Source organism: Aedes albopictus, chromosome 3 (genome assembly GCF_035046485.1).
Source record: "Aedes albopictus strain Foshan chromosome 3, AalbF5, whole genome shotgun sequence".
Taxonomy (NCBI): domain Eukaryota; kingdom Metazoa; phylum Arthropoda; class Insecta; order Diptera; family Culicidae; genus Aedes; species Aedes albopictus.
Genome location: NC_085138.1, coordinates 25,000,416 through 25,018,344, shown reverse-complemented (window position 1 = coordinate 25,018,344; position 17,929 = coordinate 25,000,416). Strand labels below are relative to the sequence as shown.

General features: G+C 42.7%; 3 protein-coding genes across 4 annotated transcripts in view; 1 reads left to right on the top strand and 2 right to left on the bottom strand.

Annotated features, from left to right (window-relative positions):
- Nucleotides 1-1,731, bottom strand: part of LOC109426117 (cdc42 homolog) — a 54,742-nt gene extending 53,011 nt beyond the window's left edge. The window contains exon 1 of one of the 2 annotated variants that reach the window (XM_062859325.1): nucleotides 1,517-1,731. The gene's annotated coding sequence lies outside the window, so the exon portion shown is untranslated. Of the gene's footprint in view, nucleotides 1-1,512 lie in introns of both variants that reach the window. The other variant, XM_062859324.1, reaches the window with a different exon arrangement.
- Nucleotides 1-17,929, top strand: part of LOC109418392 (UDP-glucosyltransferase 2) — a 740,033-nt gene that overhangs the window by 37,888 nt on the left and 684,216 nt on the right. The window lies entirely within an intron of this gene.
- The window catches only part of LOC109427327 (uncharacterized), a 30,842-nt gene continuing 28,151 nt past the window's right edge, over nucleotides 15,239-17,929 (bottom strand). The window contains exons 9-16 of the mRNA XM_029876313.2: nucleotides 17,284-17,910; nucleotides 16,934-17,219; nucleotides 16,296-16,880; nucleotides 16,085-16,235; nucleotides 15,967-16,015; nucleotides 15,726-15,903; nucleotides 15,493-15,657; nucleotides 15,239-15,429 (exon numbers count right to left, since the gene is read on the bottom strand). Coding sequence (XP_029732173.2) covers nucleotides 15,256-15,429; nucleotides 15,493-15,657; nucleotides 15,726-15,903; nucleotides 15,967-16,015; nucleotides 16,085-16,235; nucleotides 16,296-16,880; nucleotides 16,934-17,219; nucleotides 17,284-17,910 — 2,215 coding nt within the window. The 3' untranslated portion in view covers nucleotides 15,239-15,255. The remainder of the gene's footprint in view (nucleotides 15,430-15,492; nucleotides 15,658-15,725; nucleotides 15,904-15,966; nucleotides 16,016-16,084; nucleotides 16,236-16,295; nucleotides 16,881-16,933; nucleotides 17,220-17,283; nucleotides 17,911-17,929) is intronic.

The window sequence follows — 17,929 nt, the reverse complement described above, 5'->3', positions numbered from 1 at the left end:
TCCACTTCCCATAGTTGCTCTAGAGTACCATCAACTTTCGACGAACTGGAGAGTCGAGACAAACGGAATTAGATGAATAGTTTTTTTAGAAAATGATTGTAATCATATTAGGTAAACCCAACTGCTAACTACTTGTTTAAATAGTGGAACTTCTGATAAACAATTTAAATACTATTGATTTCAAGTATCAGGAGGCTGGCTCCAGAGGCACGTCATCCCCTATTTGGGACAATTTGGCCTAGTTGCAATAACTTTCGTTGCAGCACTTTTATCGGAAACGCTTTCTTGGCATAGAGCCACTCATAATTTCTACATGTAGTCATTCGATTTTCAACTGCAAAACAGTTGCAACTGTGATATATTCCTGCTGTGTGAATTCAATATTCTATCCTTCGATCGGCGCGATAATTCCCCGCTCTCCGCTATCTTCTGTTATCTTCCAGTAGGTACTAGGTAGCCCACAGACTGCCACCAACTACATATACCCCAGCAAGCCGCAGTCTTAAGGCTCAAAACTGGTTATCAGCTCACACTGCGCGTCATCTTTCGAGCCGCCGCCAGGAGCTCTCAGGCCGCAGATAACGGTGAATCTTGCTGCTGGCTCCGCGTAATTTTCGTTCGTGCAACTTTGGGTCACACATAACGTGATCGAATCCAAGAAGTCGGCGAAAACTCAAGTGTTTTCGGGTTGCTGCGACCAAGACCAACCGACAACAAATCGATATACTGAATGTCGTCCGTCTGGCCGTCGCTGTCTCTCAGTAGGCAATGACCTTTTCCTGGTGCGTGTTTTTTTGATTGCCGCTCGTCGCACTGTCCTGGCCTACTCTGTTGTTGTTGTTGTTGTTGTTGCTTGTATGCATCAATTGCATACGCAAAGGAGCAGGAGGATGCAGACGGGCGCGGAAGGGAAGGGAATAGAAATTCAACCTATCCCCGGGACCAGAAGACCCATGAGGGAATTTCTTCCGACGATTGATGGCTTACATAACCGATGACGATGATGTTTAAAGTTCCAATTAGTGTTCTAGGTACAACGGAACACGGCGAAAAGCGAAGAAACATCGCCGACTGTCTGGAAAGAGAAATTTGGGTCCTGCCACGGAAGCAGCTGCTCGGATTCCTCCGGAATGGACAACCTAAATCGCTCGAACTTCAACCGGAAACCGGTTCCTCCTCTCGCCCGCCCAGAGCAACCCCGAAAAATCCGGCACTCGCCCCCGATTCCCGAGTTCCGCTCCGAGAAAGAAAATAAACCATTCATAGAAATTCATCAAATTCCACAAACGCCATTTTGCTTGGCTCCGTCTCGCTCACTCCCGCACGGTTCGCGGCACACTTGTCACGACGGACCGCCAATCCGACCTAGCACCATCTCGCTCACTCCCCCACACACGATTGCACCTTTAATCCGTCGTCGTCGTCGCCGTCATCGCCTCACTCGCAAGGAATTCGATTCCCGTTCAGAGCAGAACCGGATCCTCCAATCCACCCCCAGACGGAGACACTTACGCACTTCTTTTCCTTCACTTCACTCGCGCGACACTCTCTGGTTTGCGGATTTTCCTCACGTCCGTAACGATTTCCAGCAGACCAGACGACCAACCGACCGAGGAGGGTAATAAATTTCTTTGGGCAGGGCCAGAAAGCACATACAAAAACAGCGAGTCGCGAAACAACCCGAACCGAACGAAACTCGCTTTTCTCTTCAACTGACTGGCTGACTGACGGACGGATGACTGGACCGAACGACCGAACGAAGACTGAAAATCGAACGAAACGACGGAACGGAGCGAGAAGGAAAGAGAGCGAAGAGATGATGATGGTGATGATCTAGGATAAAGTGACCAGACGTCCCGGATTGTGCGGGACAGTCCCGGATTCAAGCTAGTCGTCCCGCACTGCAAAGTGTCCCGGAAATGTCCCGGATTTCAACAATCGGTTAAAATGTCGTTTTCTTGACAAACATGTTGAATTGTTTCTGTTCTTCTGAAAATCAATTTTTAGACAAATCTAAATAGACCACCTCACGGCGAAATTCTTTCTCTTTCGCTCTCTCAGAGAGTTTGAAAACAACAGGACCAGTACCTGTCAAATTTGACAGGTGTTGGTCCTGTTGTTTTCTAATTCTCAGTAGGAGAGAAAGAGAGCGATTTCTTGATGACGTCACCGTGCAATGGAGTATAGCAAAAACAAAGTTCAACCAGGCATACAATTGCTTTAAATTTGATTTTCATAAGCACTTCACACTGAAGTGGACTAATTGAGAGCTGACTGATCATTTTTGAATCTCTGCAAGTGAATTTAAAAGTGTCTCACCAGAACTTTTGTTCATATTTTGACGTAGGACTACGTCTCTCTTTTCTATACCGGGTGTCATTCTAAATTTTCAGAAATCAGCCGCGTTACGTTTAAAGTGGAGATTTTGAGCGTTAATAGCTCAGCCATTTCTTGTTGAATTTTCAAAATTTTGGCACCAATCGATTGCAAATCTTTACACCAATTATGTCCAATAATAATATTTGCTGATTTTCAATAACAAACTATTGAAAAATTGGGAAAAGTGAACCCATGTTTATTCCAGCCAATCACGATCGAGCACATTTTGGATGCTCCCGTCGAATATAAAAGCTACTGCTTCTTCGCATCTTCCCTCATTTGCCTTTGTCGTCTCGAGGTGAACGCATCGAACGAGAGCTGCCCACTTTCTTCGTTTGCGTTTTCGCTCATTATTCTTTGACGGCCGTGTTGGCTCGGCGTCGGTGGTTGTCGGCAAGGGTGCTGTTGCACATTCGCCTTCTAACCGTCTAACGCGGCAGACGAAGGAAAGAATACGTTTCATCGATTGCTCGGCGGTGGTGGCAGAGGCAGCAAAATCCACAGAAAGATCAGCGACATACGAATTTGCGAGTTGCGTCGCTGTCCTCGGGGCTCGGTCCTTTCGCCGATTGATTGGCGGTGGCGCATTGATGATAGCATCAGGAACATCCAGGGCAACAAGCGGCGGGCCAATTTCCGACGGCGTGCAGCATTCAGCACGGACAAATCCAACACGCATTACGTGGCATGATAAATTCAAGTCATTTTTTGTCTAAAATCGTCCAATATTCAAACGGTTCTTTTCAGGACCATAGAAAATTATTCATCAAGAGTTGTGAATCAGATAATTATTTCATTCCATCATCGATCGGTAAAAGTGTGGTGCAACCGAAAAGTGAAAGATTGAATGCTTGGTGGCCCCGCAAGAATGATGATGCCGGCCACTAATGGTTCCATCCGGAATTTATCAACCCTATCCGAACCATTTTTCGTGAAACATCGATAAATCATAACGTTGTTCGAGTTAAAATGATCTTAACCTTACAATATTTTGATTACTTTATTCGTTAAATGGAAATTTTCTCATTTCTCGGTTGATTAACCGTTTCAAGCGTCTGGTGCATGCGGGGCGGGTCATGCAAATAAAATATACTGAAAAGCCAGCCGAATGGGAGGAGCTTCATCTGCTAATCTAGGGCATAAAAGCTCTTCCCTCTGATTTCTTTCGTCATTTTCGTTGGATCAGTCAAGCAGGGTGGATGTCACCTCCACACCTGAGCACTACTCATCGGCGACTCTCGGCTATCGTGCTGATAGCGTCATGAATCTTATCCACGGCAGAAAGCGGCCTACCAATTTTCGGTGGCATCCTGCAGGATTAGCACGGAGAAAACCAACACGCATTGCGTGGCAAGGCGGTTTCATGCCATTTTCTTCCTGAAATCGTTACTTTATCAAACGGTCCTTATCAGGATCACCAAAAAATGATTCTTCAAGAGTTGTAAATCAGATAATTTTACTCCATCAATCGAGAAAAGTGTGGTTCACCCGAAAAATGAATGATTGAATTCCGGCCACTAATGGGTCCACCCAGAATTCATCAACGCATTACCCTATCAGAACTATTTTCCGTAAAACATTGTTTAACTCTAACAATTTTCGAATTAAAATGATCTAAATCATCCAATATTTTGTTTACTTTAACGCTTAATGAATTTTTTTTCCATTTCTGGGTTGATTAATCGTTTGAAGCGTCTGAAGCAGGCGGGGCGGGCCATGCAAATGAAATATTCTGGAAAGCCAGCCGAATGGGAGGAGCTGCATCTGCTAATCTAGGGGTATAAAAGCTGTTCCCTCTGATTTCTTTCTGGATTCCGCCAGACTGAAAAAATGTCGAATGTCGGGTTAAAGTCGGGTCAATTTTTATCGAATGTTGGGCCACTGTTGGACCAACATCGATCAACTATTGGGTCTATGTTAGGTTTGGTGGCTAAAATCAAAATAGGTGAATGATAGGTTGATGTCGGGTTTGACGTCATCAACTATGGTAAAAGCTTTAAACCTACAACACCACAAATTTATGCTTCCTAGCTGGGGCTCAATTGAATGATGTGCCTTGACTGAGGCTGGAGCTGAAAATTAGTAAAAGCTCGAGATCAGTCTTACCCAACCAATCACAATCAAGCATAGTTCTGTGAGGCGACACGACGAAACTTATATAAGTGGTGCACACACTCATTTCGATCATTTCATCGGCACACACAGCAGCGGACGGACAGCACCGAGCGGCAGCAAGATCCCAAAAAAGATCCGCTTCAACGGATGAGCAAGCGGGTGGCACCGCCCTCTGTCCAATGAAGCCTCGATTCTTTTCGGATCCATCGGCAGTGGAGGCAGCAGCGGAAGCAACATCCAAAGAAAAATCCGCCTCGGCAAACGAAAATTCGATTGGCGTCACTTTTCGTTTGCCGGGGCCCCGATTCTTTCATGGATTGCCGGCGGCAGCAGCAGCGAGATCCCAAAAAAGATCCGCTTCAACGGATGAGCAAGCGGGTGGCACCGCCCTCTGTCCAATGAAGCCTCGATTCTTTTCGGATCAATCGGTGGTGGCGGCATGGGTGGCAATGAATTATACCAAAATGGTTCTTTTAAGGGCCCCAAAGCTTCCGAAAGAGTTATTTGGAGCATTATTCAATTATTTCTAAAAATTCAACTAATTCTAATTTTTATAGTTTAGTTTATCGATAAAGTTTAATTTTTATACTAAATATACACCGCTGTATATTTGGTATTTGAAATTCCAAATTTACTGTCAATGTCATTCCAATCGAGTAGGATACCTGTCAAATGCGCTTTAAGGTTGAAGGATTCGTCATTGACATAATCGTCATCATTGAAAGTTCGAAAGCAGTTTTCTCATTCTAAACTGAAATTTCTGCAGTGAAAATAAGTTCACTGTACTCCAATCTTCAGCCGCAATACAGTGAATACATTTTCACTGCGGAAATTTCAGCTTTGTACGAGAAAACTGCTTTCGAATTTTCAATGATGACGATTATTTCAATGACGAATCCTTCAACTTTAAAGGCATTGCTCGGCAGCATCATCGTCATGATACGGGAATCATCATTACCAGCAACAATCGCCAGATTTCGAGTCTTTAGCATATAGTGATTTTACTCTGGGCGTTATTTTTGCTGAATAGATACACGTTTACTTCATCTGTGAGCCCCAAACTCTTTATTATGCGTTAAAAATTAGTCCTACGTCAACATTGCGGTTATGTCTCAGACATTACACACTCCTAGTTTTTTTTCAAAAATTTCAAATGAATTTCCAGTAACAATCCACAGGGCTTTCTTATAGAAATATCTGTTAGAACCCGTCAGATAAACTCCTAAGAGAAACATGCCTACATGGCTACTTGATTCGTGGAAGGTTACACCCAGGATTCCCCTTGTCAGATTTTTCCGAGGGTTTTCGGAAATGATCGAAGGATTTCTATAGAAGTATATGGTGGATCACTCTGCAAACTCCACCGGTGGTAGATTTTTCTAGCTACAAATGGAAAGAATTCCAGGAAAAAATATCTTTTTTAGAAATGTATATTTTTATGAAATTTGATAAAGATACACTTCATATTTGTGATGAAAATATTGTGGAATTGTTTCAGAATACTTTCCAAGAAATGTTTTGGAAAATGTTCTCCAGTAATCCACCACTACTTTACATTTGAATGCAACTAAAATATTCCCATAGTTTTGTCAAAAACTCATTCCTTAATTTTCTCCAGCTATCTCTTCAATGTTTTGGCAGACATTTTCCATGAAAAAAATTATGACACTTAGAAAAAAATCTTAAGCTAATTTTCCAAATTCCATAATTTCCTTGTTGAGATCTAATACTTTGTTCCCTGAGTGTTGTGAAAAAGTTCTCTGATTCCAAATTCCCCGTGAAATTCCCTGACTTTCTTTGATTTCCCAAGCCCAGAAATAAATTCCTTAACAGTCCCTGGCTTTCCAGGTAATCGACATCCTGGTTTAGTAAAACTGTGTCCCGCATCAGAGCAAAATATATCTGGTCACTTTAATCTAGGATGTGATGATGACGACGGTGAGACAGTTTTCTGTTTTATTTTTGGTTTTGATCGCTCGGTTCGCTCAGATGATTTTTTATTTGCATAAAAAGACAAGATTTTCATGAAACTTTTCAATCTCAAGATTTGGAATTGCAGAGTGATTACTTTGTTATCCCACGGAAGCTTCAGAAACAATTTTGTAGACCAAAACATAATAAATTTCATTTTATTACGTCTTTATGAAACTGAACGGTAGTTTCGTTCTCATCGATGATGAATCATCTTTCTCACCTGTGCACGTGCGAGAGCGAGATCGAAGATGACGGAGTGCGACGAATGCGAGGGAGATGGAGCACCAAGGTGAAATGACAGCACGTTTGACGTTGCTAGGTTGCTGTCACCGCGGCGTGTCATTTAACGACGCGTTCGGGGGGCTTTCGAATTCGCGAACCGCAAATGCCGATGTGCACTGAAAAATTCTAGATTGAGTTTAAATAAGGGCGAAAGTAACATGAGAGAGTTCTCTTCATCGACTCTCTCTTCTGCAAATTAAAGTGACAAGATGCAAATTTATTCGAACTTTTTTACACTTAGACGCTAGATTGCATCGCAACCTAGCGATTTATGACCAAAAAGTTCAACCATACTTGCATCTTGTCACTTTAATTTGAAGAAGAGAGAGTCGATGAAGAGATCTCTCTCATGTTACTTTCGCCCTTATTTAAACTCAATCTAGAATTTACGCATTGAATCAAAATTTTACGCATGAATCAAAATTTCTAGATTGAGTTTAAATAAGGGCGAAAGTAACATGAGAGAGTTCTCTTCATCGACTCTCTCTTCTTCAAATTAAAGTGACAAGATGCAAGTATTGTTAAACTTTGGTCATAAATCGCTAGGTTGCGATGCAATCTAGCGTCTAAGTGTAAAAAAGTTCGATTGAATATGCATCTTGTCACTTTAATTTGCAGAAGAGAGAGTTGATGAAGAGAACTCTCTCATGTTACTTTCGCCCTTATTTAAACTCAATCTAGATTTTATATAAAAACAGTAGACGTTCGTTAACTGCAACATGTTTACGTTTCACTTGGCAAACAAAATTCGATAACTGCAACATCAGATTGGCGTCAACAACCCATCAATTGACGTTAAATGAACGTAAAATTCATTCGACTGTTCCTTCGGGCTAACCTGGCGCACCATTTTGACGGAAAGCGGTGCAATAACTGCAAATTTGTTGCACTTACCGGACTTGCAGTAGAAAGCATTGCAATTAAACCGCTTGCACCGACCGAACGTCTACTGTAGTCGAAAGATATATTTTGTAATTTTGAATATAAGGGAACGTTCAAAAATTACGTCCAAAATTTGGGGGAGGTGGGGGAGGGGGGTATAGAAAAGTGTGACAGTACGTGTATTAGGTATAGGAAAATAGCGTGACAGAGGGGGAGGGGGGTCTACAGATCCCAAAAAAATGATGGACGTAATATTTGAATCCTCCCTTAGCAAATCGTGTTCGTTTGTTGGAGCCAACAAACAGTTACTGTTTAAAATGCCAAGGAGAATGACATATCCTTCTCTAACCAGGAAATCCGCATTTATCCGTTCCTAATCATCGCTAACCGCTGCCAACTGTGCAACAGTCAGACGCGGTCTTGGGGCAAGACACTGTGCTGGAGAGTGCATTTTCCTTCACAGAGTTGCTCAGATTAGGGTCCTAAAATTAAAGACGAAATCTCGCTTATATTGAATAATACGATCAAGCATGGTATTCTAATCGGAATAGGAGGCAATCAGTGAAGTACTAGATTGAAAGTAGTGAGCTGGATTTTTGTATGGTGAGATGATCAATTCTCCATTTCTGCAATGAAATGGTGCAAACAGCGTAGGTCATATGATTTATTGACTAATTTGATGCTATTTGAGCTAAAGTTTGAATAACTGTGTTATTGTATTGTCGCGCTTATCTTTTATTAGAGTCCTGCGGCGGTCGTACGCTCGCAAGGCATACCGTCGCATGACAGTCGCAAGGCAAAACAAAAGAAAAAGTGTTCCCGCCAAAAACAAAAGCACGTGGGTTTCGCGAAGTGACAGATGTTTTTGAATGTATTTGTGACAAACGGCAACAGTGGCTCAGTGGAATGAGTGTTCTTACTGTCAAACCCCATATAATGGAATTATATACTTTCAAATCTGGTGACGCTGTTATGATTAGTGACTGTCGCGCTAATATCAGAAGCCAGAGGCAGATAATCGCCATATTCTGATTTTTCTCGAGAAGCATAATATTATTTTTTCCTGCAACTTCAACAACACAGTTATCCAAACTTCTGCTCAAACAGCATCAAATTAGTCAATAAATCATATAACCCACGCTATTTGCACCATTTCATTGCAGAAATGGAGAATTGATCATCTCGCCATACAAAAATCCAGCTCACTACCGTATTACCCCGCTAATACGACACCGAATGTTGTCGAATAACCGGGGTAAACTTTTAATTCGACAAACTGGTCACCCTACACCACGTTGCTCATTGAAATTTGGTAACTCTATTTTTGTTTTTGTTTTGATATCAGGATTTGTTATGAAACATGATTTCAACAGATATTGCGGTGGTGCGAATGAAAAGCTCGTTCTTTTTACGATTGTTGCCATCCTCAGTCGATTCCGGTTGATCTTCAGGCGGTTTGGGCGTCAAATAGCACCAAAACTGAACTTCCGGAATTAGCGTCTGCAAGAGGAGCTGCTGCAGGTGCGAGTATAAGCGCAATATTAAACTGTTTTGCATTTACAGTGTACATCGCTGTGACATTCCAACACTTTTTAATTCGACATGTGTCGAATAAGCGAGGTACGAATTAAAAAGTGTCGAATAAAAACGTGTCGAACGAGCGGGGTAAGACGGTACTTTCAATCTAGTACTTCACTGATTGTCTTCTATTGTACTTTGTTCAAACTTGAAATACAAAGGAATAATGACAAAATTTGAAATAAGTAAAATGGTAAATAGTTCTACCATAGACTAATTTCAAGACCTCGATGTACCAAAGAAAACGATCAAATTTTCGGTGACCAGTCCGGTACCCAATAAATATTCATAACCGTGTTTTTTTTTTCGTGTAAATTGCCTTTTGTGTAAATTTTATTTAGCGTGTTACACTGATCTGACAGCTCTGACAGTAAGGGACTAAACATAAATTACGTAAAGTGAGTACCGAGTATTGTTCACAATCTGCGAACTGACTGCGGAAAAAATTGCGACCATGACGCCGCTGGTTCTACTTTGACACTTGAGGTCAACCTTATGTGACGGAGCTCGACATTTTTCGCACTGGAAATTCAAAAATGTTCCTATCTGACTTCTTCTTCTTCTTGGCGTAACGTCCTCACTGGGACAAAGCCTGCTTCTCAGCTTAGTGTTTCTATGAGCACTTCCACAGTTAATAACTGAGAGCTTCCTCTACCAATGACCATTTTGCATGTGTATATCGTGTGGCAGGCACGAAGATACTCTTTGCCCAAGGAAGTCAAGGAAATATCCTTTACGAAAAGATCCTGGACCGACCGGGAATCGCACCCGTCACCCTCAGCATGGTCATGCTGAATACCCGTGCGTTTACCGCCTCGGCTATATGGGTTCGTATCTGCGACATACACGGTGAAAAAAAATCAGTCAAAGTACAGTAGACGTTCGGTCGGTGCAAACGGTTTAACTGCAAGTCCGGTAAGTGCAACAAATTTGCAATTATCGCACCGCTATCCGTCAAAACGGTGCGCCATGTTAGCCCAAATGAACAATCGAATGAATTGTTCGTTCATTTAACGTCAATTGATGGGTTGTTGACGCCTATCTGACGTTGCAGTTATCGAATTTTGTTCGCTAACTGAAACGTAAACATGTTGCAGTTATCGAACGTTTACTACACATACAGTATAAGCTAGGGACGAGACAAAAGACTAAAAAATAAAAATTATATATTTTCAATTACGGTTAATAAAAACGTCAAAAAATGAGTAAATATGTACTCTTGTCACCGACGAACCGACGTGACAGCTAGAACAAATAAATTCAAATTAGTTGTCCGCGACGCCATGATGAAAAATAGCCGAACACTATCGCCACCTCTATAACGGCTCGCGCTGATTTGATAGCTCGACACCAAACCCCCGCGTGTTCATATAGGAAACGGTTCGCGTCTGCGCTGATTTGATAGTTTTGGATCGCCACTGTCACGTCGGTTCGTCGGTGCTCTTGTACCATATATATTGTGGTTTAAAACCAGAATCCAGATAGGACTATAGGAGCCTATTTCTCCAGATTGCACCCGTTTTTGCTTGGATGTTGCCAGATTTATTCATATCACCGTCTTCGACATACATCGTACAGACTGAACTTATATACTAAAACAATTAACTTATCTTAAGATCTAAACAATTATTCTAAGTCGGGCTTTAAAAACAAATTTTGACATATTAAAATCGAACACATCACAAACATCATTAAACAAGCGAATGCAAGAGTCAAGTGGATTATTGTAACCGTAGTTTGTTCGGTGATAGGGGACAGCCAAAAGAGAAGAATGCCAGAACCGACGAGGTGGAATGTTGAGCGGAATCTGCTCAAGAAGCGAGGAGCAGTCAATTGCTCCCGTGATTATGTCGAAGACAAATAAACGTTGCGTGTTCTCTCGCCTGGACGATAGTGTTTCCAAACCTATCAGTTTGCATATTTCCGAATAAGGAGGGAGATTAATTGGATCGTTCCACGGAAGTAGCCGCAGTGCAAAACGGAGAAACTTCTTCTGCACGCGCTCTACGCTAGTGATATGGAGCACATAGTGTGGACACAGACAAACAGACATATTACTTAGAAGAAATTGGCTTCAAAAACATCGTTTGCCATCTCACTAGCACCCTCTATAATGCTCAATCCGAAGCATTCATTTGTAGGTGTTGTTTCCCTCGGCTCGATGTAACAATTTAGCCGGTGACGACTCCCCGATGGCGTCATTCATTCATAAAACGTGAATGAAAGTTCATGATTGAGTCATTTTATATAAACATTGATCGGCGTCGCGTTCATTTCTCTCCAAAATTGAGAGGTGATGTAGGCACAGCAGCGCCACCATGGCACATGCGAGCACAGTCCGAACCACACTTTATTTTCAAAATGACCGTTAAATCGTGCGATGATTGCGATTTGAGTAGTATGTCTATTTGTCTGTGGTGTGGAGACCAAACCTGTGATGCGTACTCTAGTATGTTGCGCACTAACGAACAGTACAGTGTTTTAAAGACATACACGTCGGTGAATTCTGAAGCATGTCGACGTATAAAACCTAACACAGAATACGCTTTTGCTGTTACAATTCCTACATGTTCATTGAAGCTGAGCTTTTCATCCACGACGACTCCAAGGTCGCAGATTGACGTTACACGTTCCAATTGTTCTCCATCCATATTGTAATACTTATGACACACATGTGATACAAGAATCACTGTACAATTGCGCTTGAAATGAGTGCCATACTGAAAATTCTCTCAGTTCAAGTCAGTCTTGTTAGAATTTTCTTGACACTGCGTACCGTTGTACAGGAATCACACTCGTATCACATGTCTGTCTGGGGTATAACGGTAGTGACGGGGATTGTGGGAGCGAGTAAACGATATGATTTTACATTTTTTGTTATTTACACGCATGCCGTTATCACTGCACCAAACTAACACTGTGTTGATGTCCTCTTGGAGGTCGGCAGAGTCGAGGGGTGAACACACCACACGAAAGAATTTAAGGTCGTCAGCAAACGAAGGTAATGAAATCACCTCACAGCAAAGCTTACGTTTTACTGCAATCAAAACGCCTCCACCACGAGAATGCTGGCTGGTCATTGCGTTGCGGTCGCAACGGAAAATCGAGAAATCTAATGATATTTCCTCGTTTGCGATGTCATCATGCAACCATGTTTCCGTGAGTACCAGCACATCGTAGTCGCAGCTCGACAACATCAAACGGAGTGGAACGATCTTGGTGCGCAGTCCTCTTACGTTCTGGTAGTAAATCGACAGATTCGATGACCGTGTGCTGGACCTCGGGCTGCTGGAAGTAGCGGACTTTACTGGGAGTGAGCTGTTCGCACTGAAATCATACTTGCCTGCTAGAACGGTTTGGAAGACCCCCTCTCCATACTCATACACGGGACCGGGATGACTGTTGGTCGCTGGCAGGAGGGGCTCGACCGTGATGAGAGGATTAGGGGCTTCCATGAGGCTTACAGGCGTGCATCCCGGTAAGTTGCTTGCTGTGGATAGGTTGTTTGAAGGCGGCGAGTGGGTCCGAGGGGAACGACGGCACAATCCGGAATTAGGATCGCTTGACGACGGGCTGCTAGAAACGGCTAACTTTATTGGAAGTGAGTTGCTCATTTACCACAAAATCAAAACAATATTGCCCGATATCTCGCTTCTCTTGCAGTTTTAGGGGTGCTTTTCTACAAATCGTCAATCATTGGTGAAATGAGTTACTCATAATTTCTCAGAGTTACTCTTTTTTACACAATGTCTTGCCCCTAGGTCAAAGCCAATCTAGCGAGTCTAACGAATGAATCGGCAATAGTCTATTTTACGAAACGACAACAGTGTTGATATTGATATTAACACTCACGGGCTTGGGCGCAACCTCCTGTCAAATTTTCATTCATGAAATGAGCGATCAGCTGATTCAAAACGTCTCGTAAAATGGCTCATCGGTATAACAAATCCGAGAGACGAGAGATCGAGCGAGAGATCTCGCGTTTAGTCTAGCGTTTAGTATCACACGGGCGTATCTACAATGATCGATTTTCTCTTGAAGGATTTGTTGATTGCATTTCGGATATTTAATTATAAAGCAATAAAGTTGATAAAGTTACAAAAAGTTATATTATATCTATTTTACACTGTTACTCTAAGGAATACTCACAGACAGACAAACAGACGTAACACTTCAAACATTTTTCTATTCAAATCATACTCCTGGGAACATGTTCGCCCAATAATAAATGGACTGAGTTTGGCCAACCATCGACTAGGTGGCGATAGTGAACAAACATCAAACTCGAACAAAAACGAGCGCCACGGGTGGGCAATAGAATGATTGCTGTGTACATTTTTATTGATTGCTCTCAGTTGGCGCCAGCAGTGAAAATTGCATACAAGAACTTTTATAGCATCTAGTTTCCAGCGCTGATAGCCCGGTGGCGACACCATCGCTTGTATTCAATGCATCGTCTGTACTACTCTCGATTGTCAACTTTCTTAAATTTTCACCTCAAGCTCACGGAAGCATGGTAGTCAAGAAGTGTCAAATCGTATGGAAAAATCGCGGAAAACGTTAATTCTAGATTGAGTTCAAATAAGGGCGAAAGTAACATGAGAGAGTTCTCTTCATCGACTCTCTCTTCTTCAAATTAAAGTCTACCCAAGTAACCACGGTGCTGAAGCCTTATTACATGTAGATATAAGGTGTATTTAGAGCAATAATTACTTTACATGAACACTTAAGGTTGATTTAAAGTGGAAATGGCAATTATGCGACTGAATTAAGATTATACCAGTATAATCTTAATTTGATTCTATAATTGCCCATTTCCACTTTAAATCAACCTTAAGTTTGCAAGTAAAGTAATGATTGCTCTAAATACACCGTATATCTGCACGCAATAAGGCTTCAGCACCGTCGTTACTTGGGTAGATTGTGTTAGAATATTTGGGCCAGCCTAATATATGTTGTGCGATGTTTATCATCATTGCCCTGCGCCGACCCTGCTAAATGTATGTACGTTGATTGTTATTGATTGTACATATATTGTTAGTTATAAATAAACCGACCGCCGCGACGTGCACACGCATCTCTGTGTTTGCTCCGTGTTTCTCCGCCGTTACGCGTACCGAAAGTTCCCCCGGTGATTTGTCGGTGCCCCTGGGTAGCTCAGTGGTCCTTTGAGGACAGTGTTGGCCCTTAGTGATTAATCCAACAGGTTGAGTTTAAATAAGGGCGAAAGTAACATGAGAGAGTTCTCTTCATTGACTCTCTCTTCTTCAAATTAAAGTGACAAGATGCAAGTTTCATTAAACTTTTTTACGCTTAAACGAAAGATTGCGATGCAATCTAGCGTATAGGTGTAAAAAAGTTCGATTGAATTTGCATCTTGTCACTTTAATTTGCAGAAGAGAGAGTCGATGAAGAGAACTCTCTCATGTTACTTTCGCCCTTATTTAAACTCAATCTAGAATTGTTAGAAAACAGGATAGTTTTGTAAAAAGTTAGTGAATAGAAATCAAGAATGGTTTGAAAAGGCAACGTTTTGTGTTTACTTCATGTTCCGGAATAGTTTCTTCACCGAGAAAATTTGATTTTACTACCACACAAAAAAAGAGCCATCTGTGATATTTTTAGCTTGGAATGTCGATCTATTGGCTATCTATCGAATTTTTAAACAAACCATTAAATCGGTGTACGATGAGAAATGTCCGAGTGTTACGTCTGTTTGTCATGCACGGTGACGTCATCAAGAAATCGCTCTCTTTCTTTCCTGCGGGAAATTAGAAAAAAAAACAGGACCAACATCTGTCACATTTGACAGGTATTGGTTCTGTTGTTTTCAAACTCTCCGAAAGTGCGAAAGAGATGGAATTTCGCCATGAGCCTCTGCACGAATCTGGCGTACTGCTCACTCCCACAGAAAACTTGAAAACAGTTCGCACAGTAAAAGTCAAATGTGACTTTTACTGTGCGCGCTGTTTTCAAGTTTTCTGTTGGAGTGAGCAGGACAGGGCAAATTCGTGCAGAGGCTCATGAAGTGGTCTATTAAAAATCTCACCACACACGACACTTTTGCTTCGGGTTCATTTTGCTTCCAACAGGACACTGGAATGCTTCGCTAAACTCCGGCATGTTACTCAGAACTCCCAGCACTCGATACTTGGGCGGACTGTGCTTGCCTTCAATCCAGTCCTTGGCCATCAATGGATGAAATGATTCGCAGTATTGCTGAAAAAGCGAACCAAGTTAATTAATTTTTCGTCAAATCAATTTTAGCGAAACAGAACTCACATTCCCGTACGAGATGAACAGCAACTGTTCGTGAGAGAAATTCTCGAAACCTGGCAGCACTGGTTCGGGACCATTTCGCTTGACGTATGCTCGATAAGCTCGGAACGCATCCCGAAGCCCTCCGTTGTCGACAACGTTGCCTGCAAGAGTTAGCGTACCGTTGATCTGTAAAATAAAGAAGTTACGTTCAGAAGGTGATCCGAGAGACATTCAAATATTCGGAATCTTCATACAAAAGCTTCCACCTCCGGCACGTAATATGAACTGTACTGCTCTTCTAGGCACTGCGCTCGTTTGTCATACTCTTGCAAGGTAAGATTGGACCACCAGCGTTTCTCGTTTCCTGCATTGTAGAAACCGTGGATCAGTTCATGACCCAAGATCTTTCCAAGGGCTCCGTAATTCAGCGCACTGTAGGTAGATAATTTTTTCTAATGTGACTGCCGTGTACTCATTACAGCAATGAATACTTACTCCAACCCAAGGTAGTAGAAAGGATACTGAATGATGGCTATTGGAATGCCTGTTGAGGAATTATAAATCATACAAGACTTAGTCACAGAATTTTCAAATCATTATGCTGATAACTCACTGATGGCGTTCCAATTCTTGTTTGTGACTGCTGTTGGATCCCAGATCAGCATCTTGTTGTCCTCTTTTCGCCACGATTGCAGCCTTTTTGTGATGGCGAACTCCAAGGCGGTAACGCAATTCTCCAAGTGACGGGTTGGACTGATCTCCATCTGTAACGGAAGATAAACTTATATCGTCAAATCTTGGTAGACCTTCAAGCCTGCTAATACCCCTGCATAGAGTTCTTCCAGCTTCTTATCATCCAGTATCAACTTGGAAAATCCTATAAACGACACTATAGTGTTGGACTTCTCCAGGGAAGCATTCTTCGTATAGGTATCCATCCAGTCCGTCTCCAGCACCATTTGGCCGAACTCGTCCCGTATATCGGTAAACATCTGTTCGACGCGAGGCTTGGTCCGCTCCAGGAAGCTATTGCCCGCTATCATATAGCCGACGGCCCGTGTCATCAGCTTATGGACGACTTGGGCGCATTGCTCCTCCAGTGTGGCGTCGTTGAACTGGTGTTCCATCAGGAACCTGGTTACTCTTCTCCAAACGTACAGTTCTATGAGGACCGGGGGTTGATTAGAGACTGCGTCGATCAGCTCTCCGAGGAACTCGACGTTCTCTGGAGTCATCTGCAGCTGTTCGTCACCGGAAGGTTTAGTATTGGGCTGGTTGGCAAATAGGATATCCAGGTAGCGCTGCCACACAGGGTATGGCTTCTTAGGCTTGATGTGATGATCAGTTGCATTCTGGAGTTGTTGAACGGTGTAGTACTCAAGCTTGGATTTTATTTTTGAATCTAGAGGCTGAAGTTAAATTCATTGACAAAGACTTGTTGAGAAAAGTTATTGCTACAAACCTTAGGAAGTGATCGCCAAAACCTTGTATATTTCTTAGCCAAAACATTCATTGTTTTCTTGTCAATCATGCTGATATCAATGCTTGGATTGGCTGCCTTGATCATGATCGCGAACGATTCCGCCAGTTCAGAAGTATAGATTCCATCGTTATTGCCCTCTCCGTCTGCCTTGTGATCCACCTCCGTATTTTCGTTAACTGAATCATTTGTATCATACGAGTCGCATCGTACAGCGGCCGGTTGACGATCGTGAGCCTTGGACTTCAGCTTAGTCCGGCCGTGAGGGCTGCCGAAAATACAATACAAATTATTAGGCGAACAGCTGTTAATCTACAACGTCAAAAACTCACAGGCTCCATACTTTCGGTCTGTGTTGATAATTGAAGGTCAACCGATTTCGATTCTTGTCCCGGTGATCTTCCTCGATGTCAAATCCCACGATCACGTTCAAACCCAGCGTTCGCTGGATCTTAGCCACTGAACTGATCCAATCGAACTCGTATGGAGTCTTGGTCCAGTTCTGGAGCATCGGAGTCAATGGAAGGCCAAACTCCTTCAGGTAACGCTGAACTGCTTCATATTTGTATTGTGTCCGATTAGTTTTGTTCAGGCACGCCTTGTACATGGACTTGGCCTGGGCGACTGGCTTCGGGTCGGATCTGCTGACATTGGCCTCCAGCTGACTTCGTATGTTCCGGTAGACCTTTAACTGGCGTTCGTTGTACCAGCTATAGGTATCATACCCTGCCGGACATGGATGATCGTTAGCCCAGTTTCCGCAGACGTAGGAGTAGAAGTCATCGCATGGATCCACTGAGAGATTCATGTTCTGCTTGAAATCGGCCGCCGAACGGAGACATTCCTTGGTTTGGCAGACGTCCAGTAGGTTGGATGCGTAGTTGTAGACAGCATAAACGATCGACGATAGGGCCATTACGGCAATGAGGAGTATGCAGATGGAGAACCGTCGGCAGGAGCTAGATTGGGAAGTCGTTG